The 19,949-nt window shown below is 36.6% G+C and overlaps 3 protein-coding genes and 1 pseudogene across 9 annotated transcripts in view; 2 read left to right on the forward strand and 2 right to left on the reverse strand.

The window, feature by feature from the left end:
* The window catches only part of LOC103042756 (centromere protein Q), a 20,715-nt gene extending 17,703 nt beyond the window's left edge, over positions 1-3,012 (reverse strand). For 2 of the 6 annotated variants that reach the window (XM_007238245.4, XM_007238243.4), the window contains exon 1: positions 2,918-3,012. The gene's annotated coding sequence lies outside the window, so the exon portion shown is untranslated. The other 4 variants (XM_022663085.2, XM_015602716.3, XM_007238246.4 and 1 more) reach the window with 3 other exon arrangements.
* Positions 3,013-7,091: 4,079 nt separating this feature from the next.
* Positions 7,092-15,521, reverse strand: mrpl16 (mitochondrial ribosomal protein L16). The gene is made up of 5 exons (XM_007238247.4): positions 15,290-15,521; positions 14,994-15,068; positions 13,800-13,948; positions 8,943-9,236; positions 7,092-7,611 (listed from the first exon to the last, which is right to left on the reverse strand). Exons 1-5 carry the CDS (start codon positions 15,345-15,347, stop codon positions 7,420-7,422), a joined length of 768 nt encoding a protein of 255 aa, XP_007238309.1. The 5' UTR covers positions 15,348-15,521; the 3' UTR covers positions 7,092-7,419.
* Positions 15,522-16,372: 851 nt separating this feature from the next.
* On the forward strand, positions 16,373-19,751 carry si:ch73-41e3.7 (uncharacterized protein LOC572312 homolog). Of its 2 annotated transcripts, none has more exons than XM_007238248.4 (2): positions 16,373-16,478; positions 18,641-19,751. In XM_007238248.4, exon 2 carries the CDS (start codon positions 18,654-18,656, stop codon positions 19,635-19,637), a length of 984 nt encoding a protein of 327 aa, XP_007238310.3. In that variant the 5' UTR covers positions 16,373-16,478; positions 18,641-18,653; the 3' UTR covers positions 19,638-19,751. The 2 variants fall into 2 exon arrangements, with proteins under 2 accessions (XP_007238310.3, XP_022518808.2); XM_022663087.2 differs by having other exon boundaries at positions 16,378-16,478; positions 18,612-19,751.
* LOC125786167 (U2 spliceosomal RNA) lies at positions 17,217-17,370 on the forward strand (annotated as a pseudogene).
* Positions 19,752-19,949: the final 198 nt, after the last annotated feature.

The raw sequence follows: 19,949 nt of genomic DNA on the forward strand, positions 1-19,949 counted from the left end.
TGCTGGTAGTTTAGTTTTTAGGAGGGAGACAGTAATAATAGTGTAGTGTGGTTTAGGTCTAGCAGACTAGATTTGGACTAGACATTTTACTGTGTTATTATATCTCAGGAAAGTTTTGATGCTTTTAAAATGAGAATATTGTAAATGTTCAGAGTTACTGAGTTTAACTGAAGGTTAACTGAGCTTTTACGGAGGAAACGAACACTGCTGTAACTGTATATTCTGCACATTTTTTGCAAATTTTACTTTGGAAAGAGGAAACGATGTGTGTGTATGTGTGTGTGTGTGTGTGTGTGTGTGTGAGAGAGAGGAAAAGAGCCTCCAGCAACGCACAATATGAGGAACTTGTTGCTGCCACTGTGTGGGATCAGCAGATTCTATAGTGAACTTGTGTAGTAAAAACAATAATTTGAAAAAATATGTGATTGGCCCTGATTTCCGATCACATGATAGGATCAGAGACATCCATGGTATGTATTAAAATCATTTATAAAACATTAAATTTAAAACAATACACACAAGAGTCTCAGTATCAGTAATAGTTTTACTTTATTTTGAGACATTAATAATCCACTTTCAGTAACCGCAATTTGAAAGAGTGATAAATGTCCCTAAACAAATGTGCAAAAGTTTAAGTTTCATTATTACTGTTATATATATTTGACCTTTGGTATAAATTAGTCATTATGATGAAGGTATAGTCTGTCTGCCAGAGCTGGAGAAATGACAGGCCTAGTCTACATGGATAAAAGCCAAGAAGAACCTGCTCACTCAATGTTTCTTTAGAATTTTAATTTAGTAAAACAGAGTTTATCCTCCTTTTGTTGGATTAACTGTCTTATCTGTCCAGAGAAGACCTTGTACTTGATCTTGGAGCATTGCTGTGAGGTTTTGATTGCATTCAATGTTTTTGGTGTTTTCTGAAAAGCTTGAGTTTGATTATGAGCAAATATTTTAGAAAGATGTCAATGTATGATTAATGTTTATTAATTGTAGGGGTGTGCCACAATAATATCGCCAACATTTTTGAATATTGTAAATATTATTATACCATTAAAAAATGGTGCCATATCACCCACCAATAATTATCACATCAGGGTACTACTTTTTTTCTCACTTTTTTTTAGCAAAAGAAAAATTCTAAGTTTTCATTTCCCATTTTATATCTACTAGAGACAGATTATGTCTGTCCAGTATATGGACATATATGGAGATATATGGAGTGCATTATTAGTATCATGACATTCTGGATTATTGACTTCTGTTCCAAACTGATAAAAGTATTTTTAATATCTCAGTTAGAAGTGTGCCATATCATATCTTATGCAATAATCAAACTGAACTGTTTTAGGGCCATATCACACACCCCTAGTTAACTGTAATGTCTCTATACTATTAATTTTATTTTGAATTTGGTGGCTCTCTTGGGAAAGTAGTATCTATACAAATCAAAATGTTTCTCATCCACTATTCAAGGTTTTCTATCTAAATCTCAACTAGATCTTAGTAAAAAAGAACTGTGTCTGCTGTAAGAATGGATATACATTTGATAAAGAATAAATTACTGTTAACTAGTGAATTAACCATACATTAAATAACTATAAAGTAAATAACTGTACACTGAATAACTGTACACTAAATCAAACAGTAAATAACTATACAATAAATAACTATACACTAAAAAACATACACTAAATAACTATACAGGGCCATCTCAAAAAATCTTTGAAAAGTTACTTTATTTCAGTAATTCAGTTCAAAATGTGAAACTCATATATTATATAGATGTATTACACACAGAGAGATCTATTTTACGCATTTATTTATTTTATTATTGATGAGTTTGGCTTACAGCCAATGACAATTTGAATATTATATTGTCCTACTGGAAAATAAAATCTGCATCTCTATAAAAGTTGTCAGCAGAGGGAAGCATGACGTGCTGTAAGACTGTGTGGGAAAACACTGCACTGACTTTGGACTTTACAATTTACAAATGAAATGTAAAATTTACTGATGATCAGTGATGGTTTGAAGAGACATCATCTGCTGGTGTTGATCCACTGTGTTTTATTATCAAGTCTAAAATCAGTGCAGTGTTTCCTACAAAATCTTAAAGCACTTCCCTCTGCTGCTAACTTTTATGGAGATGCAGATTTCATTTTCCAGCAGGACTTGGCACACTGCCCACACTGCAGAACGTACCAATTGGTCTTAATATAATGTTCTAATTTTCTGATACACTGATTTTTGGGTTTCATTGGATGTAAGCTTCATAATCATCAATAATAAAATAAATAAACGCTTAAAATAGATCACTCTGTGTGTAATACATCTATATAATATATGAGTTTCACATTTTTAACTGAATTACTGAAATAAAGTAACTTTTCAAAGATATTCAATTTTTTAAGATGGCCCTGTACACTTAATAACTATACACAAAAAACATACACAAAATAACTTTACACTAAATAACTATACACTTAATAAATGTACACTAAATAATTATACACTAACCACCAAACAGTAAATACCTATAAACGTAAAATAACTATACACTTAATAAAAAATACAGTAAATAACTATACACTTAATAAACTATACAGTAAATAACTATACACTTAATAAATATACAGTGAATAACTAAACACTGAAGGTATTTAACAACATTAGCTTAGCTTAGCTAGGGTAAGCTAACCAATAACAAACAGACTCCTCATTCAGACAAACATAAGCTAACTAACATAAACTGACCCAGATCCTCCAGAGTTCAGTGTTTAACAGTAGAATATCTGCAGTTAGCGAGTTAAAGCCGCTGTTTAAGCGCTGAGAGAGGGATATAAAAAGGGTTATATAAAGGGTTTTTATTTAACCTTACTTTATTTCATCGCGAGCTTAGCTAACAACAACTCACCACTGTCTCTTCAGGTTCGCGCTGAAAGCTTGAAGCGGGTGGTCATGCGCATGCGCGCTGGGTGGGTGTACCGGACAGGGCGCCATGATGTGAAGGTCAAAATTCCTGCAGATTACTGTACAATACAGCTCCACTTTTAGATGAGCAAATTGTCTTAACATATTTTTGGACTCTCATTCAATGTGTTTATTTATTTATTTATTTATTTAATTTATATTCTACATTTTAAATTAATGTTGAAGACATGAAAACTATTAAGGGACACATGGAATTATGTAGTAAACAGTAAAATAGTGTTTGTCCTCCACAGTAATCCCCTGATCTAAACCTGATGAACTGAGATGGTGATTTGAGGTGATTTAATTTGGATGAGCTGGAGCTTCACAGCGTGAAGGAAAAGCAGCAACTATTGTTCAGCACCTCCAGAAACTCCTTTCTTCAAGATGCTGAGAAAACTATTCTAGGTGACTCTCCCTCATGAAGACACTGAGATTAAAATACCAAAAGTGTTCAGATCTGTCCTCAAAGATAAATGTGCTACTTACAAGAATCTAAAGTATAAAACAGATTCTGGTTTGCTTAACATTTTTGGTTTACAGTTCCTGTGTAACTTTAATATAGTCTTCAATATTCAATTTAAAATGTAAAAAAATCATAAAAATAAAGAAACACATTGAGTGAGAAGAGGTGTTAGAAAACTCACTGTCTGTATGAATGTGCATAAATATAAGCATACTTATATTTTAGCTTTTTTTTGTGCGTGTATTAAAATACTGTGGGTACCAAAGGTACCAAACCAATTTTATTAGTGTGCAGAAGTGGGTTTTATGTAGAGGATGTGGATGTAAAACTTATGTTCACGTGATATTGCAGTCGCTTCCTCTGTTGTGCTATCTTTAATTTTAATCTAGTGGCAGTCAACTAATGGAGGATTATTTACAGAATATCAAAGACCTGAGTGTCTTTTTTACATCCTTTTCCATAAGATTTTAAAGTATTATAGTAAATTAATTGTACTAGTTGTAGAGAGTATTCTTTGATTCAATAATAAGATGACAACATTTTCTGTGATTTTACATAACAGATCTGTTGTTAAGCTGTCAAAAACAGATACTACTTTCTCTGCTGCTGGAACGTTTGATTTTTTTCACATACATTTTCTGTCAGTTAAAAACAGTGAGGTCCTGTTAAATATCATGATTTATTAAAAATCAAGTATTGTGTCAAAGCAGCATGATGCTTAAAGGTGCCTTTGGGTAACTTAAACTTAAGTTTAACTTACATTTATGTGTATTTATTTAATACAATTAATAGTTTTTAATAAACAGACAAATAATTATAATGTATAATTAATCTACTTTTATTTTGGTAGGTTGTTTATGTATTTAGACATTTTAAACCTGGGCTTTTTTTTTTCTTTTGATTACACGTGTGTTCTGATTAGACACTGGGTGTAAACACAAGAGGGTGAAAAAGTGCTAAACACACTTCCCTATAAAAGCTGCTGTTGGGTAGTGCACCTTTTGTTAAGGAATCATTGATTGCTGTAAATGCCTTTACAACACATTCAAAGACATTTTGCCCAGGTTCAGTTCAGTTCTGTGTGAGTGTGTTGGGTGTGTGGTGATGGGGTGGTTCAGCTCTGACTCTGTGTGTTGAGGAGTCTGATTTTCTGGTGGATGAAGCTGTTGCAGAGTATGGTAGTGGAGGCTGTGTGTGTTGAGGAGTCTGATCGCCTGGTGGATGAAGCTGTTACAGAGCCTGGTAGTGGAGGCCGTGTGTGTTGAGGAGTCTGATCGCCTGGTGGATGAAGCTGTTGCAGAGTCTGGTAGTGGAGGCTGTGTGTGTTGAGGAGTCTGACTGCCTGGTGGATGAAGCTGTTGCAGAGTCTGGTAGTGGAGGCACGGATGCTCCTGTATCTCCTGCCGGACGGAACTAGAGCAAAGAGACTGTGTGGGGTCGTGCACAATTTCACTTACTAAGATTTAGTATTTTGCAGTCAATATTCAAGACTTGTTTGCTTCTTTAACCATCTGACCTGATCTTGTTGCCTTTTTTTTAAGCCACACTTGACCACTATTGACATATGACCAATAAACAATAAATCAGTTTACCACATGATGTAAAATGAGCAAATAAGCAATTTGGTCATTTCAAACTTTAAAATCAAACTTATTTGATAAAAAAAAATATTTACAGGTGAACATAAAAATCTGATAAATCTGATAAAAAATTGTCATGTTAGACCACAATATCTTGTGACTAAACTGTTCCACACCTGTTTTTTCATGCTGACAGGAAATGACTGATTAAAGATTACTGATAAATGTCAAGGGTCTGATGAACAGCGGATGTTTGATCAGGGAAAGTGATAAGTTAAAAAGATCCATTTGATCTAAAGGTAGACTTTAGGAAAACCAAAGAAGTGAGTACAGAGACAAGACAGATATGGGTCGAGCAGTGAAATATTGACTCAGACACACAAATGCCATTGATGGGCATCAGGTCAAAAACACTAAGCAAGTTCTGTAGACATACAACAGTAGTTCTCAGTGCAAAGCAGTCTGTGTAGTGAAGCATTGGATTTGGATGTTTGACCAAAACAGTGATGCACCAAGAAGCTTATATATGTACATACAGCTCTGGAGTTTCTTTGATTTTACCAAATTAAAAAAACTCTGAAATTTAATCAAGAGGAAGGTGGATGGTCACAAGCCATCAAACCAAGCTAAACTTTTTAAATTTCTGCACCATGAGTGAAGTAGCATAAAGTTATCCAAAAGCAGTGTATAAGACTAGTGGAGGAGAACATGCAGAGATGCATGAAAACTGTGAATAAAAACCAGGGTTATTCCACTAAATATTAATTTCTGAACTCTTAAAACTTTATGAATATGAACTTGTTTTCGTTGCATTATTTGTGATCTGAAAGCTCTGCATCTTTTCTTTTATTTCAGACATTTCTCATTTTCTGCAAAAAATGCTCTAAATGACAATATTTTTATTTGGATTTTGAGAGAAATGTTGTCTGTAGTTTATAGAATAAAACAACAATTTTAGTCAAACATATACCTATAAATAGCAAAATCAGATAAAGTGATTCAGAAGCTGAAGTGGTCTCTTATTTTTTAACAGAGCTGTATGTGTGAATGTAATGATATATGTAAATGATTAAAATAAATAAAAAGGTTAATTTTTGGAGGAAAACTGTATAACTGAACAGATGTGCCATTATCCTGCTGAAAAATGCTAGTTGGAAGCCGTGCCATGCAAGACAGCAGCATGTGTCTGCAGGATGTTCTGCACATATCGCTAAGCTGTTAGTTTCACTTAGTTTCACTCTCCTTTCACTACTAGGGGTGACTGACGGTCATATGCAATGCTCCTCAGATCATCACACCAGCAGTTAAATCACCTACAGAGAACTAACACACAAGGCCTCCATGCTTGATTCTGAAAAATACAAATACTGTATTCATCATTAAAATTGTTACGGTACCATTGCAGGTTTCTGGTTCACATCACTGCTAACAAAAGCAAATATAGAATCTTATATGGCGGGAAATTCATCGAAACAACCATTCTGCCTCTCTTAGTTTAAAGATGCACCACCGCGCAAAGTCTGTCCACTGGACAGAATGACTCTTCAAGACATATCTAGCAGTCAAAAAAATTTCACCAAGAGGTACACTACCCAACAATAGCCTCTGTCAGCCTTTTTATTAGGGCAGGGCGGGAAACATTTTAACGCCCTCTTGTTTTACACCAAATCTACTGTAGTAATCTACAGTTACAGTAGATACAGGAGTTACCAGTACAATATGTTGCAGCCATATTGCTGTGTAATGTGTGCATACAGAGGGGCAGTAGGATTTTGGCACAATTTTGGCTTATTTTCCCTCCTGTAAGCTGCGATGTAGAAGAATGTCTAGCACAATCTCTCACCAAGAGGTACACTAACCAAATGTAGCTTCCAAAAGCTTTTTTATAGGATAGTGGAGGAAGTACTTTTACGCCCTTTTTTGGAGAGAACATTGGCTCTAGGGTTTGTTTAATGTGGTTTTGCACATTGTTAGCTTTACAAACCTACCCACTTAACACCCACTGCTCAGAGGCTTGGTTGACCTCTTGTAATATGGATCACATTTTCTGCAGCAGTCAACGACACTGTAAATAGTTTTAAGAAATTTTTATTTCTGTTCCAGACCGAATACATGATGGTATTTAGTAATTTACTAATTTCTTTCCTGTATTTCAGTCCGTTGAGATAGATCCATCAGTGAATTAATCACATCATATTACAAAAAACAACATATATTACCTTCAAACAGTGTCTGATTACAATCTCACACACTCTAAACCCACATTTAGCACTCAGGCTGTGGCTTCCTGTGCGGCAACATGAGAAACTGAGCTCCTGCGAACATTCTCACAGTTTTTGGTAAATATATCGATAATGATCACATTTCAACACCTTGGTTTTGTATGTTTTGTGCACGAGGTCAAACCCTGGAAGGGTTAAAGAACTTTCCGGTGAATCGGCCATGATTGTGCAGGTCGAAGGGGCTGATGACCCGGCGGAGGCCCAGCATGTTGGACCGGGCTATTCTCTGGAAGGTCCAGGGGTTCTGGTTGTTGGCCTCTTTCTCAGCTTGCTCTTGGTGCATGGCAGCCAGACTCTCTTTGCTCATCACCTGAAGATTAAGAAGAAAAATGCTGAGTTTTCAATTTATTAGTTATAGGTCGCATTGTATCTTCACTGTAAAAACTAGTGTTGTCAGATGATAAAAAACTAAATCTAATTAATTACATGCACTGTGATGATTCAATCTAAATTAATCACATAAATTACTTTTTGCTAAGAACATATTTTAAAGGAGCAAATGAATAAATAAATAAATGAATCAATAACCGGCATAGATGTAAAAGCTTCTTTCTGTAATAAAGATCAGTCAATAACAGATGCTGTAAATACTGAATATCTCTTACAACACTAAACCAATTAATTATAGATGATCCTTTATTCACCTAAAAATGACAAAATTACTATAGAAAATGCTCACAGCAGAGGTTATTTTTAGGAGATCCTACACTATTTAAATAGTTCTTAAAGAGTCACTGCACTCTAAAAACATTTTTGCATTAATAGCTGAAATATGATGCTTTGTAATAATAAAATATACCAGCCTTGCTTAAAAATCTTGCAAAAACGAGATGCAAATACTTACCAAATTTAAATATTTAACCATATTTTGATCAAAAGTTTACTTCGAAATCAATCAAAAAAAAATATTTTCTACCGTGGGACTGTTATTATGAAACCAATATGGCGATACAGTATCAGTATCTGCTAACTGGTAATGCTAAAAGCTAACTGGTGATGTTTAATAACAGATGGACAGAACTGTGCTGTTTAGATAAGTAGGTTCTGGGGTTTGATATGATTTGTGGATTATGGTTATAGGTCACTTCAGTCTTTAGTTATTGATCTCAGAACAGACTAACGCAGCTAGCGGCTCAGTGCTAGCCAACAGTGGAACTCAGTAATAAGGTTTGAAAGGTGTTAGCCTGGATGCTAACTGTCTCCTGAGATTAATAAATGGTTGATGTTTGATATCAGAATGATGTATTTATGCCAGTTAGATACTGTAAATTCTGCTGTTTGATACTATATGTGTATATTGTTTGTATATTACTCTGGTCTTCAGTTATGAAGGTTAGAACACCAGCACCAGTCTACCAGGAGTCGATTACTGACGGTCATTTTTTGATTTTTTAATTCTGTGTATTTTTGATACATATATATATGTATATACATATTTATATCTGATTTCTGCTTTTATCCATTTTCTGCTTTTTGAATTAGTTAAAAGTCTGGCAGTTGTTCAAATTTGATAATGAATGGACCAATAGAAATGCTCCAAAATAAAATTTTAAAGATAATATTAATAATAATAATATTGTGTGACTGAGACCGTTCACTTTTACAAAAAAATAAATAAATAAAAATAAAGGAAATTCAAACCTTTGCTGGGAAGGGCAGTTTCCTCGCCACTTGATTAAGCACCCCCTCCACTTCTCCCAGTTCAATACGGCCTCCGACTTCCACTATTAACCTGCCGCACTTCACAGGAGTCACGTAGAAGTCGATGGCTCCTTTGCCTCCGCCCATCCTCTGCCCCAGGCCCTTGCGGGTGATGGGTTTATATGGGGCACTGACGCGCCAGGTGGCAAACGTGGTACTCGGGTCCAATTGTCGGTTAATGGTGAGCCTCATCATCTCCAAATGACCCCACTCTAGATAACCTCCACCCATAGCCTGCAGACACAGAACAACAGCAACAGCTTACAATACAGAGAATACTTCATATGGGAGGTTTAACTCAATACACTTCAATTAGACGGTATTCAGTTCAAATTAATTTATTTTGCAATTTTTACAGCAAATGTAGTCAGAAAGCAGCTTTACAGAGATCTGGGTTCGAGCTTCTTTGAGTGAGCCAGCAGTGACAGGCAGGAAAACTCCATTAAACCAAGATAACCATTTTTATTGGACAGTTTACTGGTGTAACAATTACAGCCATTAACAATACTACTGTAAATTACAGATCAATCTATTCCACTAATATTTTAGCATAAAAATGCAGTCCCTATTAAGGGTGGGCAATATGGCGCTAACGTTATATCACAACATTTGAGTATTTTTGAGGTAATGATATTCTTGATGATGTGATAAAGCATTAAATTTTGAAGAAAAATAAATAAATACATTTCAAGAATATAGTACTGCAAAAAATATATATTGAAGTATGCATAGTAGGTTAGTGCACAAGCCCAAGCATAGTAGATTTGCAAAAAATAAGTATGTACAAAGAAACATTTTTTTTTTTTAAAGAATCGCTGATTATTATTATTTTTTTAAATATCTGATTGATGCAACTGTGCTGGTTAGATAGAAAATGAAAGCTAGAACAACAGAACATAGCTGTTGTATTAATGAGGGCCTCGAACAGGTTCTGACTGATACTTAATTATCAAAAAAGTGCTTCAAAATGAGATCGATATTACCAATTTTTTTTCTATCGAGATGAATATTAATATCAAATTGCTGTGTAGCTGAAGGTACAGTACATGTGAGGTATACTATATCACATCACAGCATGAGGGTCACATGAGGGCTGTGCAGCACCACGATGGCAGCACACCAACCACAGAATTAGGCGAGTTGTCACCGTAACAACGATCATTACAAAACATAATCTTGGGTTTGTGGTGTACAATTATAAAACGAGGTTTTCTAAATGCGTCATTACTTCCCTCTGCCTACTTTTATGCTGCTCTCACCTAGCATGGAGCATGGATTCATCTCCAAGACAAAATAGAATTAGTATATTTATACTAATTCTATTTTGTCTTGGAGATGAACCCATGCCATCTACTTAACAAAAAAGGCCTTCCAATTAAAAATCATATCAAGAATTGTTTTTGAATCCTGTCTTGTGTCAAAGTCAAACATTTAATTACAGACCAAAAGATAACAAAGAAAATAATTAAAATTAATAACTTCATGGCTGTAATATACATAAATATATAGCACTGCTTATAGCTTCCACACTGCAGGATTAGCTTGACAACCACAATACAGATATTTTGGGGAGTTTTTCTATGTATAGATTCACCGAAAATCATATTACTGGGGCAATTTAAGCAAATGAAAGAACACTTTTCAACACTTCAGCTCATTTACTTCCTAGTTCCTTCAGAAGCTATGCTGGCTGGGTGTAAAGCCTGACAAATAACTGAAGTAATGACTTACTAAGGGTGCATTTTTACACCTGCCTTATTTGGTCTGGACTTTCAAGGCTTTTTAGTTTGGGTCCAAACCAAAGTAAAAGATGTGAAAAGGGGGGTGAACCACAGTCCGGAACAAATGACCAGAGTTTATTCTTACCAAAATCTCCAGCTCTACTGAACCATGGTCAGGTTCCTCAAATTTTTGGACCAGTTACAGAAAGCTGAGTCAGTCTTTAAACAAACCAGAGGGGAAAAGAACTGGTGTTAACCAGGGTCAGGGCTGAGCACTCAAAACCCGAAGAAAACTGCAAAAAAAACAGTAATCGGCCCTTTAATCAGGCATTTAAATGTTTTTTTTTTTTGTTTTTCTGTAAATTCAGCTGTAACTGGAAATATCTGCGCAAAACTGTGCTGGACTGAGGTGCACAGCTTTCAACATGTGCACAGTTTACAAGCACGTGCCCCACCATGTGGATGGAGGCCATGCGGTTACCTCATGTTCACTCCTGCCCCCCCACATGCTCCCTCTCCCTCCCCCCTCGTGCTTCTCAGGCAGCAGCAGCCTGTCACTCACACAGACACAGAGACAGCGCTGTGTATCTATTTCTTGTGTCAAGAATCAAAACATTGCAACATGACGTGTTTGATTTAATTGCCTTAAGTGACATTGCACGTCCTGCAGTGTGGCTACTATGCATGTGCACATCGCGATGGCGATGCTTAAATGATGTATCGTGCAGCCCTAACCTGAAAGCAAATTAACCAGCTGAAGTTTAACATAACTTTTATTCTACAAATGAATTCATATGAAGAATAGAGATACCATGCCCACGTAGCTGATGATGAGAGGATGTAGTAAAGTTCTTTAGTCCACTCACTTTAGTGTGAAACCTGACAAAACAAACCTGAACAAATACTGTACAATACTGACAAACGTAGCAAAGACACAAACCTTGGTGTGGACCAGATTTCCAGGTGTAAAAATGCATTACAGTGCATTACAACAATAAAATTGCTTAAATTATTGAACTGTTTATACTGTGTACTGTTTTTAGAAAGGTCCAACTGTGAGTCAAAGCAGCTGTTTAGATTTAGTCATAACATTACACACAGGCCCCCTAGTGGAGTGAATGTAAGACCTTTAGGGATGGACAGGACTGAAGGTTGAATCAGATCAAGATTCAGTGTGTTCGTCACTATCCTCTTCAGTTTTGAGGGTTATGGACGACAGGGACTCCCTACAATCATCACAATGTTTTGTGTAGTAAAGGACATTGTGCGTCTCGCTTGATTTTCACACCTCACCCCAACCCACTCTAAAAAAAAAAGAGCAAGAACAATAATTTTCTGTATGCACTGCATATACAGCCAGTCTCTCAGAGAAAAGTCTGATTCCACTGCATCATCAGTACCTGCTAGAGCTTGTAGAGATCAATTCATGAAACACTTTCAGTGGAAACATTTAAAAAATGCATTACATAAGGTTTAGTCACATCAGAGGCTGGGGGCATTTCAACTCATCAGTGCTTCATCACCAGCCTGGCTGCCAAGCGTGTAGGCATTAACTATGTCTGATACTATACACATTCTGCCCCTCCGGCTCTACTACAATAAACAATGACGGGTTTTTAATGTGATGGGTATGTCTTGATGTGATTTTTTGAGTGTCTACTTGTCAGTTTCACTCAAAACATAGAAAGAATTAGACTTGGGCGGTATGACGGTATACCACGGTATTTAAATATGGTGACTGTATTATAAAATGGTGACGGTATATTAACCATGTGACGTGACGTGCCAAATCTTTGAAAAACGGGACGTTTAAGACATTCTGCGCATCCACAATGAAAGAGCAGTGGGAGGGGTAAGCAGTTGAAGCTCACTGATTGTTATGGGGTGGGGATTCTCACTGAGAAGATCATACAGCCAAAACTCCAGCGCTGTAAAAAATAAATTATTCTGCGGACCATGGGGTGCTCTGCACACTGCAGCACGTTGCCGAAATCTGACCCCCGCAGAATCCAGCTCTCTTTGTGAGCAGAAGCGGCACATCACCCGCTGTTAAACTGCTGTAGTGGAAACAGCGCTTATAAATAAATGAAAAAAACAGGGTATTCAATCTGTATTTTCAGTTCGTTTTAGTTTTTTCTTTTAAATCACCGTTTCGTTTTGTTTTAGTTAAGGAGAACTTTCACTTTTCGTTATTTCGTTCGTTTTCATTAACAATAATACTTGGTTACTAAGCTATATGGTGATTATCATGCTATAGCTTTATATAAAATAAAAATAGTATTAAAAAACAGATGACTACATCACAGCTTATTTCCTTTAGCCCAGCCCGGCCGGAGTGATGGGAACTCTCGTATCGGGTCCGGGTAGAGAAAAAAAAAAGTATCCTGCTATTTAAAAGAATGGAAAATTAATAACAATAATAATATAGTTCTGCATACTACAGTTTATACTGTCTGCCCGAAAAAGAGGCAGACGACAGACACGCAACACCACCAGTCAGACTTTTTAAGCCTTTAAGATTAACTTCATTTAGAAAAATTTAATGTTTCCATTAAAACTGTGTGCATTAACATGCTGCTGTGACAAAAACATTTTATTAATATATTAATGTAACCAATAATACAACTTATGATCCAAAAGATGCAGAAGGATGTTTAGAGGAGCAATGACATAAAGTAAGGTATTAAAGAGTTTTGGGGCCCTGGTGTTTATCTATTTATACACTAGAGGATTTTTTTTTCCCTTTAATTATTAACTCTTATATACTATTATGTTTATAAACGTTTATTCATCTATTATTATTTCATAGAGAAACCATAATTGTTTTATATTATTAAAAATAATATTAATTATTTTTTTAATAGAGAAACAATAAAATATTATGATGTTCTGACTGGTCTGCCCCCCTCAAATATTAGACCAACTAAAACTTGACGTAGATACTCTCACTATATTGATTGTACAAATACCATATAACTGTGTGTAACTGAGGACGTCTGCAGTAAGGAATTTAATATCAGTGCAATATTTTTATCTACAACTAATAAAGAGAAGAAGCAGAAAGTGCGGTACTGACCACGATGGCATACTGTCCGTATGTAAAGCTGGTGGCTCCTTTCGCCGGTCCCTGTATGTCACGCAGCCTCTTCATCTCCTTCTTCGCCTTTTTAAAATTCGGCACTTTATTCAAGAATTTGAGCTTCGGTTTCTCTGGTATAACCACACCTGTTATGGAGGAAGTGAAGAAAAACTATTTTGAAAAAAAATAAATAAATAATAATTACAGGTCCTTTTCAAAAAATTAGCATATTGTGATAAAGTTAACTCTTTTCCAAAATGAAATGATAAAAAATATTTTTCATATATTTTAGATTCATTGCACACAAACTGAAATATTTTAGGTCTTTTATTGTTTTGGCATACAGCTCATGAAATCTCACAAAATTAGCATATCATGAAATGGTTCTCTAAACGAGCTATTAACTTAATCATCTGAATCAACGAATTAACTCTAAACACCTGCAAAAGATTCCTGAGGCTTTTAAAAACTCCCAGCCTGGTTCATTACTCAAAACCGCAATCATGGGTAAGACTGCCGACCTGACTGCTGTCCAGAAGGCCATCAATGACACCCTCAAGCAAAAGAGGGTAAGACAAGAGAGAAATTTCTGAAAGAATAAGCTGTTCCCAGAGTGCTGTATCAAGGCACCTCAGTGGGAAGTCTGTGGGAAGGAAAAAGTGTGGCAGAAAACGCTGCAAAACGAGAAGAGGTGACCGGACCCTGAGGAAGATTGTGGAGAAGGGCCGATTCCAGACCTTGGGGGACCTGCGGAAGCAGTGGACTGAGTCAGGAGTAGAAACATCCAGAGCCACCATGCACAGGCATTGCTGAAAATATTTTTATAATATTAATGAATTTCTATTGAATTCATTTTTGGAATATGTTTCCCTATCCCAGCTATTCTTTCATGCTCGTCACTTGACTTATAAACAGTGTTTTTTCAAAAACTACCTGCACCTTTGTAGATCTCAGTGCCTCGTTTTAAATGTCAGGGCCCACAGAATTCTACCAATGAAGTGTGGAGCTCCTTTAAGCTTGGTAATGGTGTAAAAATAGTGATTTATAAGGTACAGAACCAAAGTCTGTAATTCTTATATAACTGTAAAGTGTCCTAACTATATAATCAGTGGAGCTGATAGGATGGACAGTGGGTGTAGAAACAAGGTGGTGGTCATCATGTTCTGCATGGTGGTTGTATATAGAAATTACCACTGTAGTCCTGTGGCAGCTCGTAGGTCTTCAGTCCAGCTGAGAGTATCTTCAGGTGCTGCTGCAGGAGGAGAGCTGAATATACAGATATACAGTTAATTTAGAATGTTTGATATAACAATACTGTAAATGGTAAATGGTGAATTAAAGGGTAAAATAGTTAAATATACTGTAATATTGAATATATTATTAATACTGTGAGTTTAGAGTGTAATTGAGGCTGAGACTCTAAATAAATTGTGAATTAAAGGGTAAAATAATTAAATATATTGTAATATTGAGTATAATATTAATACCTGAACAGTCCACTGATCTGCAGGTTAGCCCCGCCCACACGCTCCTAGCCGCCAGCATGTCTGATTCCCCGGATTAATTACAGCAGGACTAAACTACAGCTGTAATCCTCAGAGCTCGGGTTTAATACTAAACTACAGCTGTAGTTTATCATCAGACCGGCAGCAACGGCAAGGTCGCAGCCATGCTCAGCATCAGTGCAGCGCTCAAACAGCGCCGCTCAAACACAGAAACACAAACCCGGAGAGAGAGAGAGTTCCGCCCAAGCGCTAATATTATGACCATAGTACTTTGGGACAAATTCTCAATTATTTATACTAACAATAAATTTACTTCACACTTAAAATAAACAATATTACAATTAAAACTAAACATTAAGAAAATATAAAAAAAAATATCTTACCCTTTTTCCTAATAGGAGTTTAAAATTAAATATTGAAATATTTGTATTATTAATTTTACAACATTATTCTTCTTCTTCTTCTTCTTCTTCTTCTTCTTCTTCTTCTTCTTATTATTATTATTATTATTATGATTATAATTCAATGTATTTATGCACACTATATCATATATAGAAAAAAGTAACAAAGCCATGCAGGGAAAGAACAAAAAAACATAAAAGATGGACAGCCAAATAATAGTGTAAGAAAAAGATAAAAAAAGATAAGTGTTTTTATTCTTCAATAAAATTTTCTTAACCCTTTTCCAAAGAAAATAAATATTTCCATTTCTTAATTTTCCGATAGCCTCGTGTTTTTTTTATTATTTATTATTATATATTGTTTGCACTATGCACGTTCCCAATAAAATATTGGAAACTGCAATAAAGGATAGTGAAAAAAGGAAAAAAAAAAATAAGAATAGCATTAAATCTAGAAAAATGACAGATATAATCCCAACATTGCAAAGAACCATCAGTCAGACACAGAAAAATACAAAAACAAGAGAAAATATAATATAATATAATATGATATAATCAGACAAATTATAAACAAAGTAGATAGAAATATTTCAGTGAAATGCCACCACCTCCATAAGCCTGCAACTACAGCCTGATTACAATTAGAATCAGGTGCTGCAGTCCTCAACCACTCATCATTAGAGCAGTGCAGCATCTACTCACTCACACCACACCAGCTCTCCATCCAGCACAGTGAGAAACAGCCACAGCTTGGTTCATTCTGGCCACAGGTCAGTACAAATTTCTGGGTCTAAATTACAGCACTACATGCTACAGACACATTTATGCCTGGCCTACAGACAGGACCACATTAACTCACTCCACTACCTTTAAGGCACTTCCTCACAGCAAGAAAACACGAGTAGGTCACAAGTTCTGAAAGTCCATTCAATCAGGAGGCTTCTTTTCCTTTAGGCCCAACACCATTTTTCTTTTTAACTCATACCCCTTGCTTTTTTAGTGTAACACTTCTCCTTGGAACAGAGTTATAGTGGGTGAAATTATCCCACTAAGAATTGGAAAACCCTTGAAGCACCCGATACAGTGGAGCACTAAAGTTCAGCAACCTAGCAGCTGGTTAACTAGTTAATTTTAGGATTAATTGTTTGTCTTCAGACAGGTTTAGGTGCTGCAGCAATTTATTATAATTGTCCAATCCTTAATTCCTCTTTGATGGGTAGCTGAAATTAGCTTTTATTAACTTTATTTTATTTTTTGTTCCACCTTAAATGCTGCATAGTCTGCCATCTGTAGTCTGCCACTATTTAAGGTGGAACGTGAAAGTTTGTTAGCTAGCTATCTACTGAGACAAACTGCTAGTGATTTTTTTTCTTGCTATGGCCATAAACATTAAAACATATAAAACTACATTAAATCCTACCCCTTCAGCGTAGCAAGCACTGGGAAACCCTACCCCTAGGCATGAATGCACAGAGGGGTAGGGCTAAGTAATACTGCCACAGGGTGAAATGGAGTTGGGCCTTTGGCTAAGATTAAGTTTAGTATCTGTTCTAGTTTAATATCTGATAGAATGTTCATTATACGAGGATTAAATATTAAATTCCTTTTTTGCTCCACATATCCACCTGGTATTGCAGTTCATCCAAGAACAGTGTGTGGTTATAGCAATAGACCCTTATTCCTTGCTGTTCCTCTGGGGCTACAGCAGTGGGTGCCCACTGCTCCAGACATGTGTCCTCACTTTTCTTTCTTTTTTTTGTATTCACTGGTGTGTATGTGTGTTCACTGCACGGATTGGTTAAGAGCACTATGGTTTAATTACAATACCAACTGTTTGTATCACAGTACTGAGGACCATTCGTTCAGATTTTTGATGTGGTGTCCCAAGATAATAAACTTTTTGCAACATTCTTACTTAATATAATGAACTGCTAACTTGCTGCACTAGAATAATGTCATTAAATTAGGGCACCCTACAGGGCTTACAGTTAATTTTACCTATTGCTATATTTTCCTCGTTGTCCAATAAAAAACATCAGCTTTACAGGAGAGAGAGAAAACCTTCTTTCAATGGAAGTCAGTGTAAAGATTTTTTCCAGGTTTTTAGTCTTTTTTCTGCTGGTCCATTCATCAAGTTGTTTTCACACAGTATAAGGGACAGTTTGTTTGTTAAAATTATGTAGTAAACTAGAACAAAATACATGTATCTCTTTGGGCTGGCCTCTACTGGGAAGGTTCAGTGCAGTTGCTTGTTTTCTTCATTTGTGGAGAATGGCTCTCAGTGTGGTTCACAAAGCTTTAGAAATGGTTTTATAATAACATTTTCCAGACTGATAGTTCTCAATTACTTTCTTTTTCATTTGTTATATTAGCATAATATCTAGCTTTTGAGTATCTTTTGGTCTACATCAGTTCATCAAGCAGGTCTTATTTAAATGATTTCTTGATTGAGAACAGGTGTGGCAGTAATCAGGTCTGTGTGCGGCTGGAGAACCTAAACTCAGGTGTGATGTTATGTTTAAACACGGGGAGCAAATGCTTTTTACACGTTTTAATCTACCTTTCACTTCTATTGAGCATTAAAAGTCTACCTAAAACTACTATCTAAAAACTACCATTAATATTTTAAACTGGTAGCTAGTCTCCTTGTTAAAGCATAAGTTCAGTGTTTGTTAGAAGTGTTAGCCTAGCTACTCCCATTCCAATAAGATTTCACACTGCACCCTTTTGGGAAAGCCTGGCCCCAAGATGTACTTTGCACAGTCACCACATTATCATTTTTTTCAGTGTTTGTTTAATGTGTTAAATATAGTCTAGCATCTAGCCTTTATGTACCTTTATTTGCTTCAATTTTGCCATATCTGTCTAATTAGTTGCTTTCTAAAAATAATGTATATTTCCAGCTGTTCACTTCTTCGTTCCACATGTTCAGGTGCTAAACGACAATGGAATGCTCTGAACTGAGCATCACTTCCTCAGACTTCCCATACTTCTTCAGTGAAGACGGACGTCTGCTCCACAGAGACAGTCACAAGCCTTACAAGTTCTCCTTCAAGCTTACTGACGTCCAGGGAACTCTGAAAGAACATCTTTCCCTTTGCCAGCACATCACTCAGCACTTGAGTAACATCCTCGAGGAGCAGCTTAACCTGATCAAGGTGTTCCTGGACAAAGGAACCCATGATAACTCCTGTTCTTCTGGGTTTGTGTACATGAGCCCGGGGGCACTTGTTCAGCGTGGAACTCTGATGGTTCTGATCCCGGATAAGGGCACAGTAAAGTGTGGAGTGTGGAGCTGGAAGGCTGTGGCTCATGAAGGTATAGAACAGGGCAGTCAGGTGCCATATGTGCGCTGGGCTCTGGGGCAATCCTGTGCGGTTCTGTTGATGAATCCTAATGAAGGAGACCTGTCCCCAGAGGAGCACGTCCGACGGGTCTGGGAACGCTTTTTGTCTAAGAGTGTGGCTGAGCGAATCACGGTGGTTGCCCATGGCTATGGAGGCCTGGCTTTCGTCCATCTACTGTGCCATCAACTACACGAAGTCCGACAAAGAGTTTGGGCGGTGGCCTTTATCGACTCCTCCCATAGCATGTGGCATCAGCCTTTGGGAGCGTCAGGCCGTGATTGGCTGAAGGCTCATGCTAGAATGTGGATCCTTAGCAGCAAACCCATGAACCGCCAACTGGGGTCCCTCAAGGCCGGGTGCCGAGTGATGTCAGCAGGGACGCAGTGCCACCACACGGCACCTGCGGCCTGCATGGAGGCGGTGTTTCGATTCTTCGATAAACTGATGAGGCCTAAATCTGCGCCCGCCATCTCCGGCATCGTTACCCGGAGCAGGAGTTTCGGAGGGAGGAATATGACCCAAGTCACCAACGACATGAACAATAATAAGCCAGCTGGGAGGCGTTCGGTACTTAAATCATGAGTGTCTGGACGGTTAATGCAACTGTTGTTGCTGGGTCGATGGTGTAAATTATATAATAAGCCTAACAACAATAATAAATATGTACAAGCATCAAATGTATACCGTAAATTTTCTACATTTTTATATTGTCTTTTGATGAGGTTTATGCACCAAAAGCAGTCACAAGACCTTGGATATATGCTTTTTATTATCTATATTTCTCCTCTTTGTCAGATTATTTGCAAACGTGTCAAAATTTTACTGCCAATATCCAAATCTACAGTGTTTTGCAAGTCATTTACATTCCTTATCTTTTTCACATTTTGTCACCTT

The sequence above is a fragment of the Astyanax mexicanus genome, chromosome 21 (assembly GCF_023375975.1).
Source record: "Astyanax mexicanus isolate ESR-SI-001 chromosome 21, AstMex3_surface, whole genome shotgun sequence".
Taxonomy (NCBI): domain Eukaryota; kingdom Metazoa; phylum Chordata; class Actinopteri; order Characiformes; family Acestrorhamphidae; genus Astyanax; species Astyanax mexicanus.

Excerpts from the sequence above, each read along its gene's own strand:
- mrpl16 (XM_007238247.4), bottom strand. The coding sequence starts at position 15,347 with ATGCTGGCGGCTAGGAGCGTGTGGGCGGGGCTAACCTGCAGATCAGTG. Across the intron at positions 9,237-13,799 it reads ACGGACAGTATGCCATCGTG|GCTATGGGTGGAGGTTATCT; the intron begins GTCAGTACCGCA and ends CTGTGTCTGCAG. Across the intron at positions 7,612-8,942 it reads AACTGCCCTTCCCAGCAAAG|GTGATGAGCAAAGAGAGTCT; the intron begins GTTTGAATTTCC and ends CTTAATCTTCAG.
- si:ch73-41e3.7 (XM_007238248.4), top strand. The coding sequence starts at position 18,654 with ATGGAATGCTCTGAACTGAGCATCACTTCCTCAGACTTCCCATACTTC.